This window comes from Perca flavescens, chromosome 13 (genome assembly GCF_004354835.1).
Source record: "Perca flavescens isolate YP-PL-M2 chromosome 13, PFLA_1.0, whole genome shotgun sequence".
Taxonomy (NCBI): domain Eukaryota; kingdom Metazoa; phylum Chordata; class Actinopteri; order Perciformes; family Percidae; genus Perca; species Perca flavescens.
In genome coordinates, this window is record NC_041343.1 from 17669393 (window position 1) to 17694537 (window position 25145).

The 25145-nt window shown below is 39.1% G+C and overlaps 1 protein-coding gene across 1 annotated transcript in view; it reads right to left on the bottom strand.

Annotated features, from left to right (window-relative positions):
- LOC114566569 (FRAS1 related extracellular matrix 2) overlaps positions 1-25145 on the bottom strand; it is a 60821-nt gene that overhangs the window by 24273 nt on the left and 11403 nt on the right. The window contains exons 3-4 of the mRNA XM_028595127.1: positions 15857-16003; positions 2527-2757 (exon numbers count right to left, since the gene is read on the bottom strand). Coding sequence (XP_028450928.1) covers positions 2527-2757; positions 15857-16003 — 378 coding nt within the window. The remainder of the gene's footprint in view (positions 1-2526; positions 2758-15856; positions 16004-25145) is intronic.

Here is a 25145-nt window from a genome sequence, read left to right on the forward strand (position 1 = left end):
CATAAAAAAAAAAAAAAAAAAAAAAAAACAGTTTGGTTTTTATTTTTTTATGTCTAGAACTGCTCCATTATTGATAATTTCATGAATACTCTATGGATGTAGGGAGGTTTTCTTTGCTTCTAGTGTCTGATTGTTGTTGCACATTTTGTTGCAGATTGTAAAACTGGTCATGCCCATAAGCTAAATGTCAAAAAAGTAACTGTAAATTTAAAACAAAACAGCCTCTAAAGACCCACATCTGATAGCGCTATGTAACATACAGTATATATTAACACAGCATTCAAAGCAGCAGCACACTCACAAAATGTGATGTGTCCTACATTAGGCAAGATATTCTACACGCTCCTATGATTTCACAAGGATATGCTTGCCTGCAGCTGGCCTTGCGATGTCAGACAGAACAAAAAATTACAAAGCAGAAAACTTTAGTGGAATGACCTTGGTGCAAAATGCAGCATCGTAACTGATATATCTACTGATATATAGCATCCCTGCTATATAGAGGAAACAACAAAGATATCACTGACTGCAAGATGCTGGTACTGCTTGCAGCAAACAGCAGGCTGCTACCTTCATCTTCAGTCAGTACTGTGCATGGATTATATATGAAGAAAGTCACAAAGTTTTAAAGGAGGAGGCTATCACACCCGGTAATTAAACAGAGTTTGTGTCTGCTGTAGTACTGGAAGTGGGTGCACCACAGGCAACCACAATAAAGAACAAGCCCACTCCACATTATTAATAAAAGGCAACAGGCTTATACAAAAGAGTGGTGGAGGGTTCGCATTTTTACAACAAAACAATGATAAACAATAAAGAAGAGCTACAGGCATTCATGCAGACAGAGACTGTCAAACAAACAAATTTAGCTTGTTATACTCGCCTTAATTTTGGAACACTTTTGGTTAAAGTTAGCGATCCTCTCTCCTCCTCTAAAGCTATTAGCCTAGCTGACATGTCCTCTGGGGAGGGAATCTCCGGCTAACCAGAAGACCAGGCAAAGCCAGTTTTCATCTTTAGAGAAAGAAGCTGGAGTACATCTAACGCCACAGGCATAGCTAAAGCTTCACTGGCCCATTAGAGTGGCACATCTCTGTCACATTAGACAATCCCTGGAGATGACAGAAAACAAATCAGCACCTGCCCTCCACACACACCATAATTAACCCACAGGGGAGGATAGATTGAGAAGGGAGAATATGAGGGGGAGAGAGAAAGATAACAGCATAGTGAAAGAGAGAGAACAAGAAGAAAAATGAGAGAGTGATGAGAGCAGCTGTTGTGCATTACCACATCACAATGGAAGCTTTAGTGTTTCCATCTTTGTTGCACATCTACAATTACTTAAAAGTTGTAATGAGGAGGGGAGCAACGCATACACAAAACTGAATGTAAAAGCTGCAGAAAAGTAATTATGGCCTTAATAGAGCAGAGCAGCCAGTATGTCACACTACTCAATATTCCATTAACATTTCAATTTGCAGGCAAAGACAAAAAGAACGAAGAGAGTAAAAATGGCAGATTACAAACAATTTAAGAGAGAAAGCGAAAGACTTCCTGTACTGGGTTTGACCAATGTTAACTGCTAAACCGCAATATCAAATTTGGATACCAACCTTTGATTTGGCCTTGGTAATGGACAAATAAATTAACAAGTAGCTCTAAACATACCGCTTTTTTTGTATCATTGGGTTTTAGGAATAAGCATTCTACTCAGTAATGGTGAGTGTAAAAACACAACACAATCATCATCCCTACAACAAATCCCCACTGGTTGTCATGTCATATTTCTCTTCCTTTATTCATAGAGGACATATTTGACATGACTATATCTAAAGTGGAAAGTGTTTATATTGACAATTCTTCATGTGCCAAGTTGACTGATGCTTCACAGAACAAATGTGATATACGGTAAAGTGTTTCGTATTTTTCATTACTTTGATAACTTGACTGGCGGTTTTGGATTTTGTGTGTTGTGCATTATAAATGTCGGAAACTTCACCATGTCTGTTACATTTGTCTGTTTAGATGGGCAAAGCAAACACCTCTGCTTTAATTAACTTATATTCTTATTATATAATCCTCCATACTGTCTGTCCATAGAGGCTGCATTAAATTTTTTTCTGGTTATGGAATAGGGACACTAAACTGAATAAAAACATATTTATGAAGGGAAATAAAGAATGAATCAATTATTGGCTCTTTGCGCACTACAATTCTTTATAATCTTTGAGTTTCATAAATGAAGCCCATAGAGAAACTGGGCACCCCTGTTATGGATGAATGCTACAAACACCTAAAATTCTGCATCTGTATTCTAGAAATGGTCCTACTGCCAAGATAGAAAAACCTCTAAGAGTATTCAGACTAAATGGGCAAAAATGTATAAATACATTTCAGCTTTTGTAGTCTATTATGGAGAAAAACACCACCATCATATTGTCATCACAAAAGAATATTCAATGGTCTATATAAAAAATAAAAATATTCATGTGTGCGCTGAGTGAAGGACGTATAAAGACTGACCGTCACTTGGATCCAGGATCTCAACTGTTGCTGCGGCAGGGAACTCCATCACCCCCATTACCGGCTCTGAGAGCAAAATCTGGAAGGTCTCTGCCTGCTCGTACTTCCCATCAGTCAGTATCCGAACCCGCCACGTGGCTCTGGTCTGTCCCGGGTTGAACTGGACCTGCCTCTGGGACTTGCCCTTGAAATCCTTGTCTTTCTTCGCGCTACCATCTTGTGTGCCAATGCCTGAATGATACAGAGAGGGATTGACGTGAAAAGGAAAAGGAAAGGCCAAGTGAGTAAAAAATAAGACAGACAGGAAGAAGTGAAGACAGAACAAAGAAAGCGACCATGACAGCGTGAGAGACAGGAGAGAGAAACAGATAAAAACAAGATTAGATATTCACACCCTTTAATGTTGTTCAGAGAGTGGTGAGAAAAAGAGTGTTGCGTCTATTTTTCTTCACTGATCACTTACAGAGCCTCAGGAATGTGTGAAACGAATTTGTGACTAAAGCGTTTAAATAGGCATATTCAACTTTACTGAGATGGATTAGCAACCATGATTGTTTCCCAAGGGTTAGGTATTCTTGTGAGAATGTGTCTGTGTCTCCTTTTCTCTTCAAATGTCTCTTATTTAATTTATAACAGGGCTTTCATGTGAATCCACTTTACAACGATCCATCTAACATTCATGCTCATCAATCCACCTTCTTCAAAGTAGCAGAGCTTACTGGGTTTCAAACACACATCAAAGAAGCCTAGGTGGCATAAGTCATACAATAATGTATTACATTTTGAAATATGCTGTTTACATTCCTTTGTCTGCATTGACAATGTCTCATGAGAACAATGTGAGCAGAGCCATGCCAGGATGATGCATGTGCCTGTACATAAAAAAAGGACTTGTTTTCCTGTTTTCAGAAAAAAAAGATGGTGACAAAAACATGCAGACGAGACTGGATACATTAGATCATACACACAGTAGGATATGAGCTGTGAGGATTGTATGCAAAATGTAATCTGAAAATAATCATACACAGAAATACACACTTTAACGCAGTCCCATTCATTTGTGTCACTGTACCTGTGAGGACCTTCAGTGTTTTTATTTATTCACAACACCAAGAGTAACTGACCAAATGTACTGCAGAGTGAATTATGGGTGTGGGTTTACACCAAAACACCAAATACCAATACTTCTCTCTGGACTCACTGTTTTGGACCAATTGTAAAGACAACATTTTTTCCACTGATGGTCCCCACAGCCGACCATAATGGAATGCTGCACTCTCACCTTTGACATGATCTTTAGCCAGCAGAACATTAAACATAACACCCTCTTTCTCTTAATTTTTGGCCAAGGGTATTGTCATCTCTCAACCTTCTTTGCTTCTCTGCACGGGCGTCGGACTGGGGGTAAAACCGATACTGATTACCAGGGCCCAAGGGGAGAGAGGGCCCTTGAAAAGTCTGTAATATATTTTATTTCACCTGGATATTTTCATTTCCTAATTAAATTTCATAATGCATGTCAGATGAAATGTAAAGTTAGTGTATTGGCTGAATAACTTGGTTGATTGACTGACTACATTTTGTATACAAAAAAGAGACCATCTAAGGTCTCACCCACCCCTTGCTAATGCGCCAAATGGTTTAATCCATCTGCACGCATTTTGTTTACGTTAGCTAGTTCAGTTAGGCGTCTGGTGGAGCAACTTCTGCTGTAGAAATGTCTTTCTCAAAGAAAGCCAAATCAGGCTACCAAAAAAGAAAGGAAAGACAGGAGAAGGAGAGAAAACAAAATGGGGGGAAACAATTGGTAACTGACTTCTTTTCAAAGAAAGGTGAGCACAAACTAAAAAACGAAATCCATGGTGCTAAACTACTTGAATATCTCTGTGACTGAGACTGAGACAACCCATAGAAAGAGCAGAACATACACTTTAAAATGATAATTTGGTTATACTTGTAATCTGAGGTAAAGGCTAAATAAATAAACTACACTAGCAATGCTGTTTGCATATAACACACCATTGTAATAGCCTAATTTAAAACATGTTTAATTTTAAATTAATAGGCTATAATGTCTATAATTAGCAATAATAGGCTAATCAGTGTCATAGGTAGCTTGGTATCTTATCGGTAGATACATATCATGTCAACATTATAGTTATGTCAGATTTAGTAGAAGCTGATATTAACATTGTGAAACACATGGCCCTCAGTTTCAGAAACTGTCACAGCAGGGAGCAACAGACCCCTCAGCCTCCTTTTTGGATTTGAAACCAGGGAAGCTTATATCAAATATAAAGCAAACCATGTTTAGCCATTTTGACTGAATGGTGTTAAGTAACACTAACATCTTAGTGTGTTTTATTATATTAGGTTACTATTAGGATAAGACGTTAATATCAGATATCCTTCATAGAGAAAGATGACAGAGAACATCTGATTGAGGATGATGGGAGTGAAGACAGCAGGGAGCATGAGTGTTGCTCTGAGCACAGTGTGGAAATGAGAGCTGAAGAACTGGAAAGTAGGCAGAGCAGTGCAGACCAGTTTTTGCCAGAGGATCCAGGACTATGGCCAGATAAATTAACAGATGATCAGAGAGACACCATAGTACGCAGGCTGGCAAGTAAAGGTACAAAGAAAACCAACAAAATGTAGTAGTAACCACAGTAAAGTAGGCTAGAGAATGTTGACAAAGGAGGTTTGAAATGTGTGTTATCAGGCTACTCTAAGCATTACAGTTAATAGTTATTACCCTATAAACTGCTAGGCCTACAGTTTCATGTGTACAGAGGCCCGATTATTTATTTTTTTTAGGGCCCAGGGTCTGGTGCTACGCCCCTACTTCTCTGCTTTTTCTCAACAGGAAAAGATGATGCTATTGCTCATCACAGCTGCACTAATACAACACAAAAAAAATCCACTTCTCTGGGGGCTGTTGAAAGTCTTTCTGGCGACTAATGGATGATCAGTCAGGACAACTCATGGTTCACTTGCTAAGTAGTCCAATCAGCTTAACCTGGGTCAAGTTTTCTGAGGTAGGCCTACATCAAAATTCATCATGAAAAAATTATAATATTTTACAGAGCACAGTGAAAATACCACCAAAATACAGTGTAATACTAAGCTTAAACCCAAGTCCTGCTTCTCACCTGACCTGCAACTGAAATAAAGTTAGGAGAACTGAAGTAGTTCTGCTTCAAACAAATCATCCTCTGGGAAACATAAATGTGTTAGTAAATTTCATAGCAACCTTTCATTGGATTTTGATATTTCTCTTGCAGAAATGTAAATTTCCACTTGCTTGTGGTGGTCGAGAAAAGGTCACTGAGAGAGATCAAGACCATGACTTTCGAAAGCAAACCTCATGGCAATTTGTGAAGAAATTGTTGATGATTGTTGATATCTAGCTGTGGACAAGAGTTTTGCTCGAATAGACATACTAACCAAGAAACACTGCCATTTTTAGGCTGTACTATTAGCATCAGAAATGTTTTTTTTAAAACTTTGAGGGGCTGCAGATATGCTGATGATTTCTTTTTATAGTTTAATCATGTAAAATGACTTCATTGTAACTTTCAACCTATAAACTGTTATATATAGCTACTCAACGTAGCTAGATATGATCCTTACGATTTCTGTCCTCATTGATTCAGTGAGACCTGTTGCTACTGGTGACAACAGCATATGCATATTAATAATACAGAACCCAGAATTTGATATAACATGATGTGTGTATTGTCCACTAATGGCAGCAAACTCATCTTGAGCAGCCACATGTAGCTCTGTTTAGCGTAGAACAAACCGTGGACTGGGAGAAATTATCGTATCACACTTTTAATAACAGACTTCGCCATTAACAACGAAGACTACTACAGTAAAGACGCAATTATAGACAATTAGAAAAGTGTCCTCATAACAGATGACTTTAATCTTTCCTATATTTCTCATCTTTCTATCCTGATGTTTAGTTGATTGACATCAAATAGCACACACATACACACACAGACACACAGTCACACACACACACACACACACACACACACACACACAGAAACCTACAAGAGAAAATGAATGTTGATCTTAAAAGGGTGGAGTCTTATTCAGCCACCCTTGCTGGACTCCCCGGAGGGAAGAGACACGTTGCATGGGGTCGCACTGAGGTTCCTTCTCAGCAGGTGGAAACATAACCACCCAAAGGCTTTTGATCTCTATGGTACTGTTCCTCAGAGCTACAGTCCCTTGTGTTGTGTCTCCATAAAACACACACACACACACACACACACACACACACACACACACACACACACGCACACACACACACACACACACACATATTGTATTGTAGTTTGTTTCACTATTGAAAGCAAACACTGCAACAAGCTGAGTTTGACTGTATGTAAATTCTACAATTCACCATGAAATGTATGATTGCAGATACCTTCATGCTCATTGCATGATAAATATAATTTCACCTCGAGGCAGCTGAGGGGGAGAGCTGGAGCAAAGACGTTCAGGGGGGCAACACTTTCTATTCTCTCGAGTGAAATTAAATTATCTCTTCATCTATCCTGTTTGGCAACAGTAATGAGGCTGGAATACATCCTACAGGAGATGATTAACCTGGGAAATGTACATCTTGTTAACAATTCTCCATTTATCTCTCAGCAAGGACAGACCAGAAAAGGACAGCGCAGAAAGGGGGAAAACTGTATTCAAGCAGTGAGCTTTGACTTATGCAAGGATTAAAAAAGAAGAATGAGAATTCAATTCCATCCTAATACATAGATATAAAACAATAGATATGAAACGTCATTCTGAATTGCCTTTCCGAGATGGAAACATATGGTGGCAATCTTACCTTAGTTATGTTTTAGTTTTGCTACAATTGAAACCTATGGTAAAAGAGACTCATGTTGTCTTTAAAATCCTTGCTTTTCTCTACCAATATACTTTTATTCAAAGTATTGAGCACAAGAAAACTTTGCCTGTCTGGAATGAACAACATTTTTTTTTTGTAGAATTTAGATTATTATAGCGTCAAGAGAACAAATAATGCATTCAATCACAGAGATAATCTCATAATTGTGCATTTATATTGCAGATAATATTTTTTTTTAATTTTGCCTGAATTTAATATGTAGGCTAATCACTGTCTTTTATATTCTGAATGGCTAAAATGTAGAAAATCCTAAATAGATTCAGATTATTACAGAGGCCTATAGGCAGGTAATTAAATCAGACAACAAGAGAGAAACAACATACTGTAATTTATTAATATATTATTATTTTCTTAAATTTGATATATATATATATATATATATATATATATATATATATATATATATATATATATATATATATTTCCTATACATTGTGTCACTTCCAGTCAACTTGTTTTTGTTGATAAAGCAAGTTTTGTTTTGTTTTGTTTTGTCTCAATTGTCTTTCATTCTCTTCACGGTATTGTATTGAATATTAAATTTATGGTGATAATAGGGAGAAATTGCAGGAATTTTTACCCAAACTGCTGAAGTACAAACTGGATTACTTTACCTGATCAAGAGACATGGATTATGTTCGATTTGCTTTACTGATTGTGTAAAGGCATGAGGTAAGCTAACAACAATGTTAATATATGATGACTGATTGCAGGATATAAGGTGGCTAATTTTGGGTTAGCCAGATGTGGTAAACATCACGTTAAGTCCGACCCCTCGGCTGATTGTGTGGACGGTTAGTGTTCCGTGTTGCTGTCATGTGGTCAACGTGACTGTAGGGTTGATTTGCCTGGGCTTCACTCTTTGTGTAGTTTGTAACGCAACTGGCTGGATTTATCTTGAGATATTATCAAACAGGATTTAGGAGTTAAGATGAGCACTGCTCCCTGTTAACAGTTAAACATCCATGGAATCAGTTGCTCAGCGGACAAATGTTATCGTTATTATGTTGTAACGTTTGTTATAACCTTACCTTTGAGCTAAGTTAGCGGAGTTTGCTGGTCATAAATTGTCTGTTTTGCTAACAAATCAATGCTGTTGAGCGCTTGAGCGCAGTTACTCTGACTTAAGTTATTGTAGAACTCAGCTGGTCCAATGGTAGATAACAGTAAAGTTACTTAGTTCACTGACCTTTTTGTCGTTTTAGTTGACCTATATGTAAAAAATAAATGTCTCATCTACTCTATAATGACGTGTGGAAAGTGATGCCAGCCTCCCTAGTCACTTTGGTCCTTTTGGTAAAGCATGTTGCACAGCTGATGGTGGCAATTTAAAACAGTATACCGAGGTAAGATGGCGGACAGTTATCCCATTAGTTATGACGTCATGTCACATCTACTGTTTTATATATGTCCTAGTATTACTTACTCATTAGCAAAGAAGAGAGGAAGAAAATATGAAAAGACAGGTAAGGAAAGGAAAGATGTCACATTGTGAGGACTTTGAGAGTGGAGGGTTTCTTAAAGGGAACAGGAAGATGTGACTAAAACAAAGACAAGTATGGAGAAGAACCAGCAAGGATGCACTGCAATGGGTAACAACAACATACAGAATGCACACAAAGAAGTGGGAAAATAGAAGACAGAGCAAGAACAGACAGTGAATGAGCGATGCACTGGAGTTAGACAGAGAGAGCGGGGAAGAAGGTAGATATAGAACGAATGACAAAGGGAGAGTGGGTGGAAGAAGACAGCCTATGGCATAGACCCAGGGCTATAGGGCACTAGGGGCGGGGGGGCATGGTGTCTTTGATGAGGAAAAGCAGGTTAGAAGCAAAAGGACCAAACACTCTCCATGGTGAGATGAAGTGAGGAGGGATTAGGGATGAAAAGAAAAGAAAGTAAGACAGGTTAAGTGGGTGGACAAGTCAGTGGAACGGTGTCACAAGAGACAAAGTGACAGAACAATAGTTCCATATTGTAACTCCAGATTCTATAGAGTAGAGTATAGGCATTGTCCTCTAAAGGCTCTGACTCACCAACCCAATGGCTGACCATCGGCAGAAAAGGCAGTCTGACTGATCTGTATTGTCGCCCAAAAAATGAAAACCGGAAATGATGGAACATCTCTCTAGACCTAGTAAACATAGGGGGGGGTTGTTGTCAGTCATTGTTTTCTTCAGAGAGTGTTGATAGTAGTCAAGAAGGATTGTTGCTGTCATTACTCGCTGAACGGAAGAAAATATGATGGCTAGTAATAAGAAGATACTGGTGTTTTTTTCGCCCAGATTCGCTAGTCAAGGGCTAGCACTCCACCATTCAGAATGGTCCTTGAGTCCAACTGCCAACAAGTCAAATCAGCCAAAATGAACGCGGACGGCTCCTCCAACTGACGACGGCACGGAACACACCGAACAGACTCGAGTCACCGACCTCGCCAGACCGACGGCCGATAATCGGGTTGGTGTGTCAGAGCCTTTAGAGCTGTTTCCTAGGGTTTGTCACAGGAGACAAAGTGACAGAACTCAATTAAAAGAAGACATAGCAAGTAAGGAAAAGGGCAAACACCCATGAAAATGAAACTGAAGGTTCATATTTTTCTCAGAAAAACAGTAGTAGAAAAATCCAATCTGATCCCATGCTCTTGTCTAGCCCCGTTCTGCCTGAGCTCTGCTTTGCGGGGGCATCTTTAAACCTTGATCTTATCTCAGCTTTCCTCCTTCACTGATCCTCTCCACCTGTACGTCCTGTTGTGATGGAGCATGTGCAACAGCTCTTCTTCAATGTTGCCGGCACCACAGCAGCTTTCATCCGCTAACCCTTGCAACGATCACTGGGTGTTTTTCTCCATGCTTTTCAATCCCTGACACACTCCCTGTCTAATCTAATGTCATCTGTCTATCTACTGCACTGTATCTGCACATGCAGTGTCTTCTGTTGCCAGAAATTTTTATTTTTTCCATTCCTTTCCTTTTCTTTTTATATTTACAGGATGTTGTTCTGTCATCAATAATCTTTTCATTTACAGCTCTGGTTTTGTAGTGATCTTTGATCTCTGTTACTACCCTCCCATATCCCCCTTTAGCACACCTCTCACACACACAGTTGCACATATAGTGAGAAAGTATTAGTAAACTGATGTTTTTTATTGTTTTGGTTCAACTTCAGCGCCATTGGATTTGAAATGAAACAACGGCTCTGAGGTTAAAGTTTTGACTTGAGCTTTGAGGTTGTTCATACCCGTATTGGCTGAACAGGCTCATAGCCCTCAATGAAACAATTGAGTAGATTAATCAATTAGTCAGTCAACAGAAAATGAATTGCAATCATTGAGATAATTAGAACAAATGTCAAACTATTTGATGGTTCTGGCTTCTCAAATGTAAGGATTTGCAGATTTTTCGCTGTTTTATATCATTGTAAATTAAATAGCTTTGGATTTTAAACTGCTGGTGGGACAAAAAAAGCAACTGAATTATGTCATCTTGAGCTCTGGGAAATTGTAATGGCCATTTTTCTCTAAATATTTTTTTTTGTCACAATGTTACAGGATCCTAAACATAGTAACAAGTTAACCAAGGAGGTTTTATGGTAAAACAGTGTTTTCTAGTTGATCCCAATCCAACTGATGATAATGTGCTTCACTGCTGAAGACCTGGCTGAAGACAGAAAACCCCAAAACAAGAAAGAAGTGAAAATGGCTGCTGTTTGGAGCCTGGCAGGGCATCACCAAGCAATATACCAAGTGCCTGCTGATATCTGTGTGTGCTGTCATTGACAGCAAAGGATTTGCAACCAAATATTACATGTGATTGTTCCACTATTTTCTGTCCCCACAAATTGGTGTTAAACAGGGTTGCAGTTCCATCAACAAGTCCTCCATGTGGGTGTATAAAAACCCTTAAATAAAGCTGAGAGTTTAACCTTATTGTTTAATTTCAAACCCAACGTGCTGGAAAATATGTGTCTATCGTAATATTTTTAAAAATGTGTCTGTCGTAATATCATCAACATCATCACTCTATTTTTGGCATTTTTCAGTGGTGACTATGAATGTGTTTGTCTCATGACAATGAATTTCAAATCACGTAAAATAGCCAGGTGTTTATCATTTGCCATATGATTTTTGAAGTTTCCTTTGTAGCTTGGATTCTGCTCTTTAAAGTAAACATCCTGTCTCAAAATGTATATCTGTTGATTTGTTCATTCCCTATAACACATGTGAGTCATATTACTGTACAATTTGAGTACCATCAGCAGTATGTGTCAGCTTTAATAGCTAACTGACAATCGATATAAAGGCAAAATGAGGCAAATTATTAAGAGGCCAATCCTTCACACACACTGCAAAATGATGCACTGTGGCGAAGAGAAAACTCAAAAATCATTAAGACTCGAGCCAAACACATGAAAGCTAAATTAGCAAAGAGGAATACAAGTAGAGCCTCAACAACGCTGACTCTCAATGAGATATATGCAGTGACACCAACTACAGTCTTATAATGATTTCCATTGACACCAAATATCAAGCAAAGGTACCATTACTGTGGCAGTATTGGATTGGATTGCAGTATGGTGTTCCTGCTATTTTGTCCACCTCGAGTACGTCGCCACTCTGTTATTGGTTCATTTGCTTCATTCTTCTGTTCACCAGCCCAGCAAATTGAAATCTATGAAAGTTATTAGACTTCGATCACTTTCTGTTTTTCATTCTGTGTTGCTCTACACTAGATTTCATCATCAGTGCCTGAACCGATCCACACAGGGCATATACACACACACACACACACACACACACACACACACACACACACACACACACACACACACACATATATAGAGATACAGACATACAAGCATACACACATATTTAAAATGCTGGTGTCAGGGTGCCTCTGGTTTGGTGCTGTGGGGTAAGATACACTCTTTTCTTAAGGTTACGAGTAAACATTCCCACTCTTTAATCTCCCTTCAAGCCATGGACTTATTCATAAGAATGCCTCAGCTCAACATGTTGTAGCTACGTCGTTAGTCGCTCTAAGGAGGTCTTGAAAGTAAATGTGTGTGCATGTGTTGTGTGTGGTTAGAGATAACCAGGTGCTCACACATCAACTGTGCAGAGAGATGAGAGTCAGAACGCAAGCTTTCATGTGTGCCAAAGACATACACTTAACACCTTCCTGAGAGGAATCACATATACTACACACATGCACACACACACACACACACACACACACACACACACACACACACACACACACACACACACACACACACACACACACACACACACACACACACACACACACACACACACATATACTCACACACACACTAAAATCTTACATAAACTGCTACACTGTGATGCTAACACCTGACCCAACGATTAAAAGGGATCAGAATGATGATGAGAGGCTGAAGAGAGTAAAAGCTACTTACAGCTGCTGCTTCTCCCAGAGCAAATGAGCTGCCGCATGACAAAGTCAGGTCTAAGAGTAGCGTTCAGGGACAACATCCTCAGCAGCCTTTCAACCTCACGCAAACACTCAGACATAAGCACATAAACATGCTGGGCTGTTGTTTCCAATATAAAATCACCTCCATCTGCTGGTCAAAAAGCTTCTTAAAAACTCTGGCAGTGATGTTTTTGTAGCTGGCTGGATTAGAGGTTTGAGCAGTACAGAGCCAGAAGTGTGGTCTCTGCCCACTCTGTGTTTTGTACAGTGATGAGTGCTGCAGCCGGCATGATGCTCACTTTGAGGATAAGACCGAGATGATTTTATTTGGAAATAGGGGGTGTGTGGATGATGACTGCCTGGGTTTGTTTCCTGGGAAAAAACTGTCTAGCGTGAAGAACCTTGGTGTCATTTTTGACTCTGAGCTTAAATTTGACCGGCAAATTAATGCTGTCGTTAAGAAAAGTTTCTTCCATCTTAGATCAATATCTAAATTGAAATCTATCCTTACTTTTGATGATATGGAGAAGGTTGTTCATGCCTTTGTGTCATCACGTTTGGATTACTGTAATGTTTTGTATCTGGGTGTGAGTCGGGCTTCTCTGTCCCGTTTGCAGCTCGTTCAGAACTCAGCTGCCAGACTTTTAACTGGTACTAAGAACAGAGAACACATTACTCCGGTTTTAATGAAACTACATTGGTTACCCATACGATACAGAATCTATTACAAAGCGTTGTATGTTTTTAAGTCCCTGCATGGTCTAGCCCCTGAGTATGTTACTGATTTAATCAGCCAATGTCAATCCAGCAGATCTCTGCGATCAAATGATCAGTCACTTCTTGTAGTTCCACGAACGCGCTTAAAGTGTAAAGGTGATCGGGCTTTCTCTGTTGTAGCTCCTAGGCTTTGGAATGACCTTCCTCTGTCTGTAAAAACCTGTCCTTCTCTGGGGGTTTTTCAGAGTGCTCTGAAAACTCACTTGTTTTCCTTAGCATTTGATAATGCTTTGTAAGTTGTTTGTTTTGTTTTTTAAGTTTTTATGTTTTTCTACTTTCTACTTCTTCTTATGTACAGCACTTTGGTTCCACTTGTGGTTTTGAAAGTGCTTTATAAATAAAGTTGAGTTGAGTTGAGTTGAGTTTGTTTCTAAGTTTGCTGATGATTCACTAATATTCAGTCTTCTGGCAATTCTATAAAATGTTGACATTTAACAGTCTAATGTGGCTATAAGGCTAAGCCATTCATACTCCAAAGATAAACCTTAGACTGAATTTTTAGAACGGCAGCTTTTTTTTTTTTTTTTTTGAAGAAGGACACATTTTTCCAAGAACAAGACTGTGATGCGTTTTTTTGTTTTACAAAGTCACCAGTACACTAAACAATTTTTTTCTGGGAGTAGCTTTGTATTGGGTCTGATCTAAATGTAATCTCAATCTTTTACACTGCAGTTTAAGACCCTGCTGATCAAACCCACTTGTCAGAGATATTAGGAACCTCTTAGTAAAACCCATACAGTATAATCAGATCAACATTCATTCCTATCTACAGCTTTGCTTTACATAGATAGGGAGATGATGGTGTGGCAATTTTGTTAATTGATACGAATGATGTTTGATTGTATCAAAGACTAGCTAGCTAACCTCAATAATCTCACCGCTGTTTCTGCTCTCAGAGTTTTCTTTGTGAATTTAGTTGTATCAACCTGCTCAATGCAATGCATTGTTATTGCTTTTTGACATGCATTTTTCATGTCCTCAGTGTGACAAACCACTTGGCCATCTGGGACAAATCATGCTAAACTGAAGGAGCATGTTTCTTCAGAAGCAGTTTTGTATAGGCTGGTAAAAAATGAGTTACATCTCTGCACAGTGCACCACATTGACCTTACAGCTATCTCATCTAGCCTCCTCAAGCAAATAACAAAACATTATTATTGCAAACCTCTAAAATGGCTCAAGGCCAAACAAAATAACTTTGGCTTAGACGATAAATCTGGTTAAATTGTGTGTTGAAAGGAAACGTTAGCTATTGCTTTTTGGCTTCAGCTGTCAGATAATATGTTTAGTCTTTTTGTGTGTATTGGAGAGCACCACTCCATGTGAATGATAGGTACATAAAGCTCTGCAGTGAAGCGAAAGACAAATGACAATGTGCTTGTTAGGAAGAGGAACATAGAGCCAAAAACCTGATATTAACAGCAATGTAAAGTAATGAAAGTTGAAATGAATGCTACAGAAAAGGAGACGGTACGAGGACAGAAACAATACTAAGAAGCTACAGCCACATTAACAGCTCTGTGAGGCTGTATTCAGGCACAGTAGTGCTTTGAGCTAAATGCTATCACCAGCATGCTAACATATTCACAATGAAAATGCTAATAAGCTATGCTAATATGATGTTTAGAAGGTAAAATGTTTACCTTGTTCACCAATTTTGTTTGTCGTGTTACCATGCTACCATTCTCAAATTGCTGATGCTGAGGAGAATGTCATTACTCTAGTAATTGGCATCTGGTCCACACACAAAATATTGGACAATTTAAAAATCTAAGGTTATGATGGCGCGAGATGAAAAATACTCACAATTCATCATGAGGGGGACATAAATGCGTTTACCAAATGTCATGGCAATCAATCTAACAGTTGTTGAAACATCTCACTCAAAACCAAAAATGTCAACCTCATGTTTGCACTAAAGGTCAGGGTATCACCAAAGTATTTAGGATTTATCGTCTATCATCAACCAAATGTTTTGGCAATCCATCTAGCAGTTGTTGATATTTGTGATATTTCAATCTGGACTAAAGTGGTAAACTGATTAACCGACTGACAGACCGACATTGTCATCCCTAGGGCCAAACTGCTAACTGGCTAAAAACACAAAGTGTGTTCTCTTGGAAGAGAGGAAGAGAAACAGAAAGACAAACAGACGAACCAATGAAAGATGTCTCTCCCAGGTATCCTCTCCGTCTGAGCACCACCTCCAGGAACTTGTCATCTTCATCCACCACGTAGTACTCTTTCTCCAGAGAGATCCAGGCCCAGTCCAGACGGAACTGCTGTCCCTTGAGCTTGTTCCCACCTGGACAAAATACATACGAACATAGTGAATACATTTTGTTACTCCTGATTGTAAACATGTTTTCTCTCATACCTACCTGAATTGACAGTATACTTAATTCTTCTTACTGTAAAAAAGTGTCTCTGTGGAACTGCTGTGTGCTGGGGTGGGTCTGTGCCTATTTAAATGCCAAATGCTGAGTTCAATATTCAGTAAAAACTGAAAAGGAAACTCTGGGAAAATATGTGACCCAAGGGGGCAATTGCTGTAAAACTGTAAGGAAGAAAAAGTGTTTTAATTATTTTCAATCCAAATGTTCCCAACACATCTACTGCAGAATATTTACAGATTCATAAAAAATAAACCACACAATATTACACCTTTCTATATCTAACAATATATATCGATGTCAATATTTGCATGTGCTCCACAATAAACAGCATCCTGAGTATTTGATTAATGCTAGCTAATCAGTGTTGTTAAGGAAGGGTTTGCAGAGTAAATGGTAATGTTATTGTTAATAGAACTACTCAATAGCCTGCCACTTCAACAGGCAGACAGGAAGTGCGGCTAATTCACCCACCTGCAGGGAAAAAAGATTGAGTTCCGTGTTAATTAAAGGAAATAATGAGATAGCATTGTAAAACTTGAATGAAAGAAGTGGAGGTGGGATCTTTCTCTTTTTTTTCTGCTTTTGTGTAGTGATAAACAATGGCTAAGTATGCATGGCATTCCTGTGAGTGCTAAACTAAATGTCTGATTGTGTTTAACTGGCAGAGGGAAATGCAGAGGTGGAGGACTCCTTGCGCAAACGTAATGTGTAGCTCTATTGATGACAGTTTTAGAGCTGTTTGTTCTTTCAAGTTATTTATGCCTTCTAAAATGCTGGAGCAATAAGGCTTTCAAAAGCACAAACATCAGAGCACTTCGCCTCCATCATCGTAGAGGTCATAAACGGCAGCAGGGCAGCATAATTGTTAAAACCTCCTTGTGCAAAAAAGGTAGTGCTACTGTGTTACTTATACTGTACTCTGACACTGATGACAGAAAACAAAGGAGCATTTCCCTATCCTGATCAATAAAATATCATAAATGGCATCACAAGGAGTGGAGATGATACCCTCCATCTCCACAAATAATTTCATATACAGGTTCAGCTCTCTGTTAGAATAAAGCTTCAACATGGCATGTCGACACGGTGCTAAAACGCAGCAGTGGTTTTAGCACTTTCTGTCTTGGCAGACATAGCTACAACATGCTGAGGTGAGGAGACAGCTAATATAAACAGACTCATGTATCCTCCAAAAAGCCTGTAGGCCAAGTTCAGGCTTCACTTAGCGGGTGCAAATAAGAAATCGCATACATACACCACCGCAACGCAAACAACTTTTCAATCCCAACTTCACTGAAACCTTTAATTTAATCCCAGCTACCTGATAGTAAATGCAGCATAAGGTGCCTGAGATCTTAGTGTGTCTGTATTTGTATGTTTGTGTGTCTACCAGTCCTTCTGTGTGACCTCCCACTGAAGTTGAGGAGCTGTGTGCACAGACAATAAGCATCCGAGTCAGATAAGTTTCAGACTGGCTCATTCCTCGAGCCTTTTGGATTAATAAAAGCCCTCTCACATGGGCTGACCATACAAAAAAGCAGCTTTGAAATCATCCTCAATAGAACTAAATTCACTTTATATCCTCTTTCAAAGACTTTCCTAACAAAAACTCACCACAAGGGTTTTTTTAACCAATTAGTGATCATATCTTCTACACAAAACATTTCAAGGATCAGGACACTGATGCTGGCTTGTGATGTAGGATCTACTTTACAGCGTAATCACTGTCAGCTATTTTATAATCATAAAGGGTTAAAATCAAAGCATGTACCCTTATATGGTCAGTACTGTAAGAGAACAAGTGTGCTGCATGTAATCATGTAAACCATCTTGTTTTGGTCTACATGGTCTGAGACAATATAGACTCAGCTCCTAACTTGGATAACGCAGTTTAGTCTATAGAGTCTCAACTATATGGTCAAGCAAGCTTAATATTTTAGCCTCTTTTAGCTCATTGTTTTGGTTTTATTAGTATTTACTGTATTGTTTAATCTTCCACGTAGGTAGATTCATTCTTTCAAATGCACATCAAAACAAGTGCTACTGACCTTCACATACTACAGTATAGGCCTGAGTATCTGCTCGTAATGTCATGAAACTTGAGACCATCTAAAGTCAAGAGACGTTGATGTTAAAATCAAAGTGAAGTTGAAAGTTATTTTTGATTTTGTAAAGCATTATATGTTATTAAATTCTTGATCTGATTCCGACTTGAGTCAAATCAAAGTGATTTGAGAGCACAGGCCTGCCATGCTTGTTCTGTTTAAATCAGCTTACTGTAAGAGCAAACATTTAGAGAAAAAGAACAGTAAGACAGCAAGAAATATCTCTGAACATTGGCAATATTGGGTGTCACAATAACTGTTTCTTAGATTAAAATAAGAAAAAAACTATTACAAAGTAACTAAGTCTTTTTTTGGTTTCTTTTCATATATATACAGTACAGGCCAAAAGTTTGGACACACCTTCTCATTCAATGCGTTTTCTTTATTTTCATGACTATTTACATTGTAGATTCTCACTGAAGGCATCAAAACTATGAATGAACATATATGGAATTATGTACTTAACAAAAAAGTGTGAAATAACTGAAAACATGTCTTGTATTTTAGATTCTTCAAAATAGCCACCCTTTTCTTTTTTTGATAACTCTGCAAACCCTTGGTGTTCTCTCAATGAGCTTCATGAGGTAGTCACCTGAAATGGTTTTCACTTCACAGGTGTGCTTTGTCAGAGTTAATTAGTGGATTTTTTCCCCTTATTAATAAAAAAGCAAAGGGTGGCTACTTTGAAGAATCTAAAATATAAGACATGTTTTCAGTTATTTCACACTTTTTTTGTTAAGTACATAATTCCATATGTGTTCATTCATAGTTTTGATGCCTTCAGTGAGAATCTACAATGTAAATAGTCATGAAAATAAAAAGGAAACACACTGAATGAGAAGGTGTGTCCAAACTTTTGGCCTGTACTGTATATATATATATATATATATATATATATATATATTTATATTTATATAGCTACATACTGTTGTCAGCCTAGCAAGCACCATTTTAGACTTTTCTAAGTTACACCAACAGACAAAATGAACTTCATGTTTTACACAATATGTTGTAACCTGCTGAATACTGTGGGCCCTATCTTGCACTCAGTGCAATTGCCTTTTTACACCGACGCATGTATCATTCCTATTTTGCACCCGACGCACAGCGGACTTTTCCCTCCACAGACGCACGTCGGTAAAATAGGGAATGTATATGCGCTCCCGGGGGCGGTTCAGCGAAAAGAGGAGGCGTGTTCCGGCGCAAACGTTACTTAGTGCTATTTTGCAGTTTCAGAAAACCATTCCGCCACTGACCAGGAAAAACCTGGTCTAAAGTCAGTGGTGCGTTATTCAGATGCTATTTTAGGGGCGCATGCTTGGCCATAATGTAGCGTGTGCACAACGCGCATACACTTCTCTCATCTAAACGGACGCGTTCCCATTTTTGCAAACCATACATAATTACAAAGGAAAATATTACTGAAAATGCGCTTCAGGTGTTTGGATAGATCAGGAGGCACTTTACAGTACAGTCCTCAAAAAGTTGCAGCATTCTTTGTGGCTTGTTTTGATTTACACAACATTTCCATGAATCATGGATGTGTTGATAACATAAATGAGGAAATATTAGAGGACTTAAGGAGACGTGATGTTGAACTACGGCGGGATCTGGTCCGGGAGTAATGCTCGATGTGATCCTGATGGAGTGGGTGGACGGAGATGGAGTGGGGGAAGAGGAAGGGGCACAACAGGAGCAGGTGGTGCGTTTGGAGGCCCACGCTCCATGGCTGCAGCAATCCTCTCCAGACTTGAGGAGATGCGCCGAGAGGCCGCAGCAACATTGCCACCCGGACAAGACGGGAATTTATTACTTTGCCGCATCCCGGACAGCTACCGCTGGCGTGCGCCAGGCAAATCCGCCGTCATAGTAGCAGTCCGCCATGGAACAAGCGTGCCTGCTCTTAAAGGGAATGTGAGATGACGCTCTGATTGGTTTATTGCACGTTACGCCCAAACCACACCTAGCTACTTCAGACCAACCCATTTTAGATTTGCGTCGGGCGCAAGAGTCATTTATCCGCCGGTATAATAGCAACAGCGCCCGAGATCCACCCACAAAGCTACTTGCGTGTTGCGTTTCATACTTGCGTTTCAGATCGTTAAAATAGGGCCCTGTATGTTACATGTCACACAGCTACACAAATCATTTCCTTCTTGGGATAATAAAGCAATCAGACTGAACTCGTCAGGAAATAAATACATTATACAGTCTGTCCATGGCCACCACTAGGCACGGCAAATATGGATAGAGCACTCATTCTGCAACCTGACAGCGACCACAATTTCAAAATTGCCATATTAAATCTTCACATCAGATTCCCTGGAAATGCTTTTTCAAACTCTTGTCCAACACAGACTCACTATACTCACTATACTCACATTTATTTGTAGCACACACACATATACTATCATTCACAGGTTTTGGAGATGTGTGAAGATAGCGTTAAAGTGTCTGCGAGTGTTAGTGAAATGTGGGGGACGGAGAGGGCCTATCCTGTATGAGGTCACCTCTTTTTGAGCTGGACTGTAAGTTGTGCTTTTGATAACAGAAACTGCTGGAGCATGTTCTGTAACAGCCAACACTGCTAAAATTACATTTAGATTAGAAACATCACCACCGGATAAATAAATGGAGATTTTTTTTTTTCTGACTTTACTGATGTATTTGTGTGTTTGTATGTGTGTGTGTGTGTGTCTGAGACTTCACACCCAAAATCAAAGGAAATTTATCACAGTGAGGCGATGCCGTCTGCTACTAAGTACATTTATTCTGCTGCTGGCGGTGTGGCCCTTTCCTCTCTGTTACGTCTCCATCTGCCTTCTGTACTCCTTTGTATACGAGTCCCCAAGTCCCAGTGCAACTGGCAACCAACAAACCCGAAGATCTCTCTCACCATGGAAAACTTTTGAGAAACATTGGACTAGGGCGTAATCGCTAAATCTGCTATTTATTCAGTTGGCAACTGACATCACAAAGCATGTAGCATGTGAAGCGCTGCGACACACCATCTGAGTACCTCTCTACATAAATTGTGATGGTTGACAAAATACATATATCTTACTCCCCATCAAGATGTTTCAATACCTTTTAGTTTATCCTGACAGATGTGAAGCAGTCACTGTACAAACGTTGGAGGCTGTGTGCAACTTTTGTGTGTGTGTGTGTGTGTGTGGTTTATGACAACAAGAAAATCCATTTGTATGCAAGAGTAAATATAATTGCAAAAGGCATAAAGGCATTATTAAAACAAAATTTGCTCCACATCTCTCCTATTATCAATTGCTGCACTGGTTGTTGGTGGATACCTGATTTAGCATGTGTATCAAGTAAGCTGATAATCCATGCATAGCGTGAATGACAACATCAACACCTATGGCAGTTATGACACAAATGTGTCAAAAAATCCTGTTGTTACAGTATTGGCAACCACTCTGTTAATCATTCAGTGGAAGAGTGTGTGTGTGTGTGTGTGTGTGTGTGTGTGTGTGTGTGTGTGTGTGTGTGTGTGTGTGTGTGTGTGTTTGTGTATTCCACCAATTTAGGCTTTGCCCAAGGCAATCAGCATGATAGTGGAAATCACCTGAGGTGTGGTGAAATATCAGTAGGCTGACCAGGAATTCATGGCCCTGGGCAAAGACAAGTATTTAAAATGCTGCTCAACTCGAGTGCAATTTGAAGCCAATGCGTGTGAGCTTTCTTTGTTGTTAATTTGGGATCAAGCACATTTCTACTGTCTGGTCTGCTGCCTTACATGTGTGTGTGGGTAATTATTTCCACTAGTTACTGCATTTGATCAATCACTTCACAGGATGTCAAACCAAATAGAAGGACAAATCTGGTGTAGGAGTTTTACACACTGTATATGTGGTAGTGTGTCTGTGTGAGCCTCTGGGCACACAGGAAGTGAAGGGGACAGACCACCCCACCAACCTTAAAGAGATAAAAGTTGAATAATGTTTCCTCCTTACATTAAATAGCCATCAGGCATGACTTTGCTGCAGAAACACCTTAAGCAACCTTACACATGAAACCATAAGAAACTGACATCTGGGGCAGAGAACACTCAATCCTTTGAAGTTCTTGTGATACACTTAATAACCGTAAGGTTTTTCACTGATGTCTACAAAGACAGTCATATTCGACCCTGGGCATAGCTTAAAGGGAGAAGGCTCTAGGGCCAAAGAAATGGTGCATCCTTGAGGTGTATGTGTGCGTCAGCAGTTGTGCATACATGTACACATAAGCCTGTATCAGTGTGTAAACGCCTACATTTCTGTGTGTGTTGAGTGTCCGATGACTGATTACACCTAAAAGCAATTGTTCTCCTGCAGCATTTTTTTTGTGCTCATTACAGAGACAGAACTCCAGTAGGCCTATCACTTTAGCTTCAGCAAGACACCCCATGCCACCACCAATATACTATTTAACAGAGGGATGAGTTTAATGTATTTCAGGATGGTTACTGGCACCCCCGAGAGCTAACTGTGTCTGAGCACGTAGATGATAAACTAGCTACTGCAGTCTCTGGTTTCTTCTTCCCTCTGCTCTCATTCCCCTCAATTATCTCCTCAGACTCCGTAAAACAAAAGTTTAAGTTTTCCAGAAATGTTCATTTTTACAGCAAATGTTTACTTTGAGATATATGGTTTTTACTTGAGGGTTTTAAAATACAAACAATAAAGCAGAGCTAACAACAGCTCCCCAGTACTGTTTATTTTTATTTTGCAATGTGAACAGACATTTTTGCAATATATATATATATATATATAAATATATATATACCATAATACTGTAGCAGAAAACAAAGACGGTAAGGAAGACTTACAAAGGCCGTAAAACAGAGAATGAAGTTTCCAACCATTTCATTTTGTATAACAGACAATTATACGCTACATCACAAGGAGGCAGGACAGGGTGAAAATTAGATGGAAAAAACTAACTTCTAAGATAAAAAAAGAGTAAAGTAACTGTGTGGAAAAAAGGTTACAGAAAAACTAAAGATGAGAAGAGAGAAAATCAGATGCTGATAATTTGGAGCCATTTATTCATATAGTCAAAAATGTAATGTACATTTCAGTGGCAAAATAAATGTTACAAAAGATCCATCTTTTTGTTTATACTTGAGATTAGAGGGTGTTTGGTCATGCTTGTGTGTTTACATGTCGAACGTGGCTGTCAAGCATAGAGAGATACAGAATCAAAGATGATTAACATGATGAAAAATCTCTTCAACGAGTCTCACACTCACATCTCAATGCTCTAATGAGATGCAGATCATAGCGAGCGACATTCACAACTGCAGAATGTGCTGTAATCCTAGAACAGAGAGATCCATCAGCAGCTACGCTGACAGACGAACATGGCAGGCGGGTACAGACAGCAGGAAAAGACAGCGAGGGTGTGACAGTAAAACCAAATCCTGATGCCTGAGACAGAGCCGACACTCGGCAAAATAAACCACAGCATACTTTGAGATTAAACTCGGCGAGACAGGAGGGCAAAATATAAAGACTGTACCTCGAGAGGAAAAGAGGACATTGAGAGGCGGTGAGAAAAACAAAAATTACAAATAAAAAAATAAATATATTTATGATGAACATGTGGTGCTGAGTGGAGTAAAAGAATAGAAAAGGAATAAAACACATCCAACAAGATCTAAGACTGAAAGAGTGAGAAGAGAGAGATGAAGAGGATGAAGATAGGAGAGTTTGGCCCTTGGAGAAGTGATTGACAGTAAATTCATGAATGCAGACAGATGAAGTGAATCCTCTCCTAAAGCCAGGGGACTTGTTAGTGTGTGTGTGTGTGTGTGTGTGTGTGTGTGTGTGTGTCTGTGTGTGTGCTGCATGCTGATGTATTACCTTAAAATTCTGCCCCGATCAGTAAACTTTGCTCAACAGGTTGACAACAACAAAAACAAAGGTCAAGGGATTACCCTCCATTTGTGACCATGGTGACAGTTCGTTTAAGCCTGTGATTGTTTGCTTTTTTAGGTTTTTTCACATCACCTTCTCAAAGCAGGTGAGATGCATGAAAAGAGGACTGGGAAAAGATGTAGTACAATAAGTTTCAACTTTGGAATGAATTACAGACAGCTTTTCAATTCTAAAACTGGATTGTCCCATTTACATTCAGTGTTCATTGGTGACTTCAAACTTCTGAGCCAAGACATAATCAGACTATGTCATTCTACTATTTTAAAAGTTATTATAGAAGCAGTTTAAAATTGAGTCATTTATTTCTTTTTCATCCATTAGAAAAGAAAGTCTGCATGCTTATAAATAATTTGCTAAGGCTTATCATTCAACAGATAGAGGCAACAGGAGGAGGTCATTTCATCTGAAGTGTTGGCCTTGCTTTTATGAAAAGAGGCCTTTTGAAGAGAGGAGAAATGTTGCACCACAGATCCACAACCACAGATCCACCACCAATCACATGCACAAACAAAACAATGAAGAACTGGTGCCCTTGCAGTGTAGTCTGCGGTGATAATTAGTCTTCTAACACCAACATGGTGAAGTCACACACAAAGTATTTTGTGTATATTCAAGAGATATTTGCGAAGGCCACCAAATGCTTGTAATGTGTACTGTGTGCAGTGTAATGTGAATAAAAGCTGCAGTGGATGTTCTAAGGGGATATATTGTAACTCTAGATAAAACAGTGGTATGTTGTGTTTGCTCATTTGCAAGGAGGGGTGAGGATGGGATGAAAGGATTCTATTGTAACAATCAACCTCATTGCAGCAGGAGGAGAACCGTACAGAAAGAAAAGGAGATGAGCAGAGAAACATGCTGGCCTTATTCAGTAGGTACTTCCTTCTCAGAAAAGATCCTACTGTGTGAGAATATATAAAACATCTTTTGCATTGTAACTACATGAAAATGGCAAATCATGTCTACAATATAATGTATTTTTTAAAGCAGCAGGGTAATTGCTATCA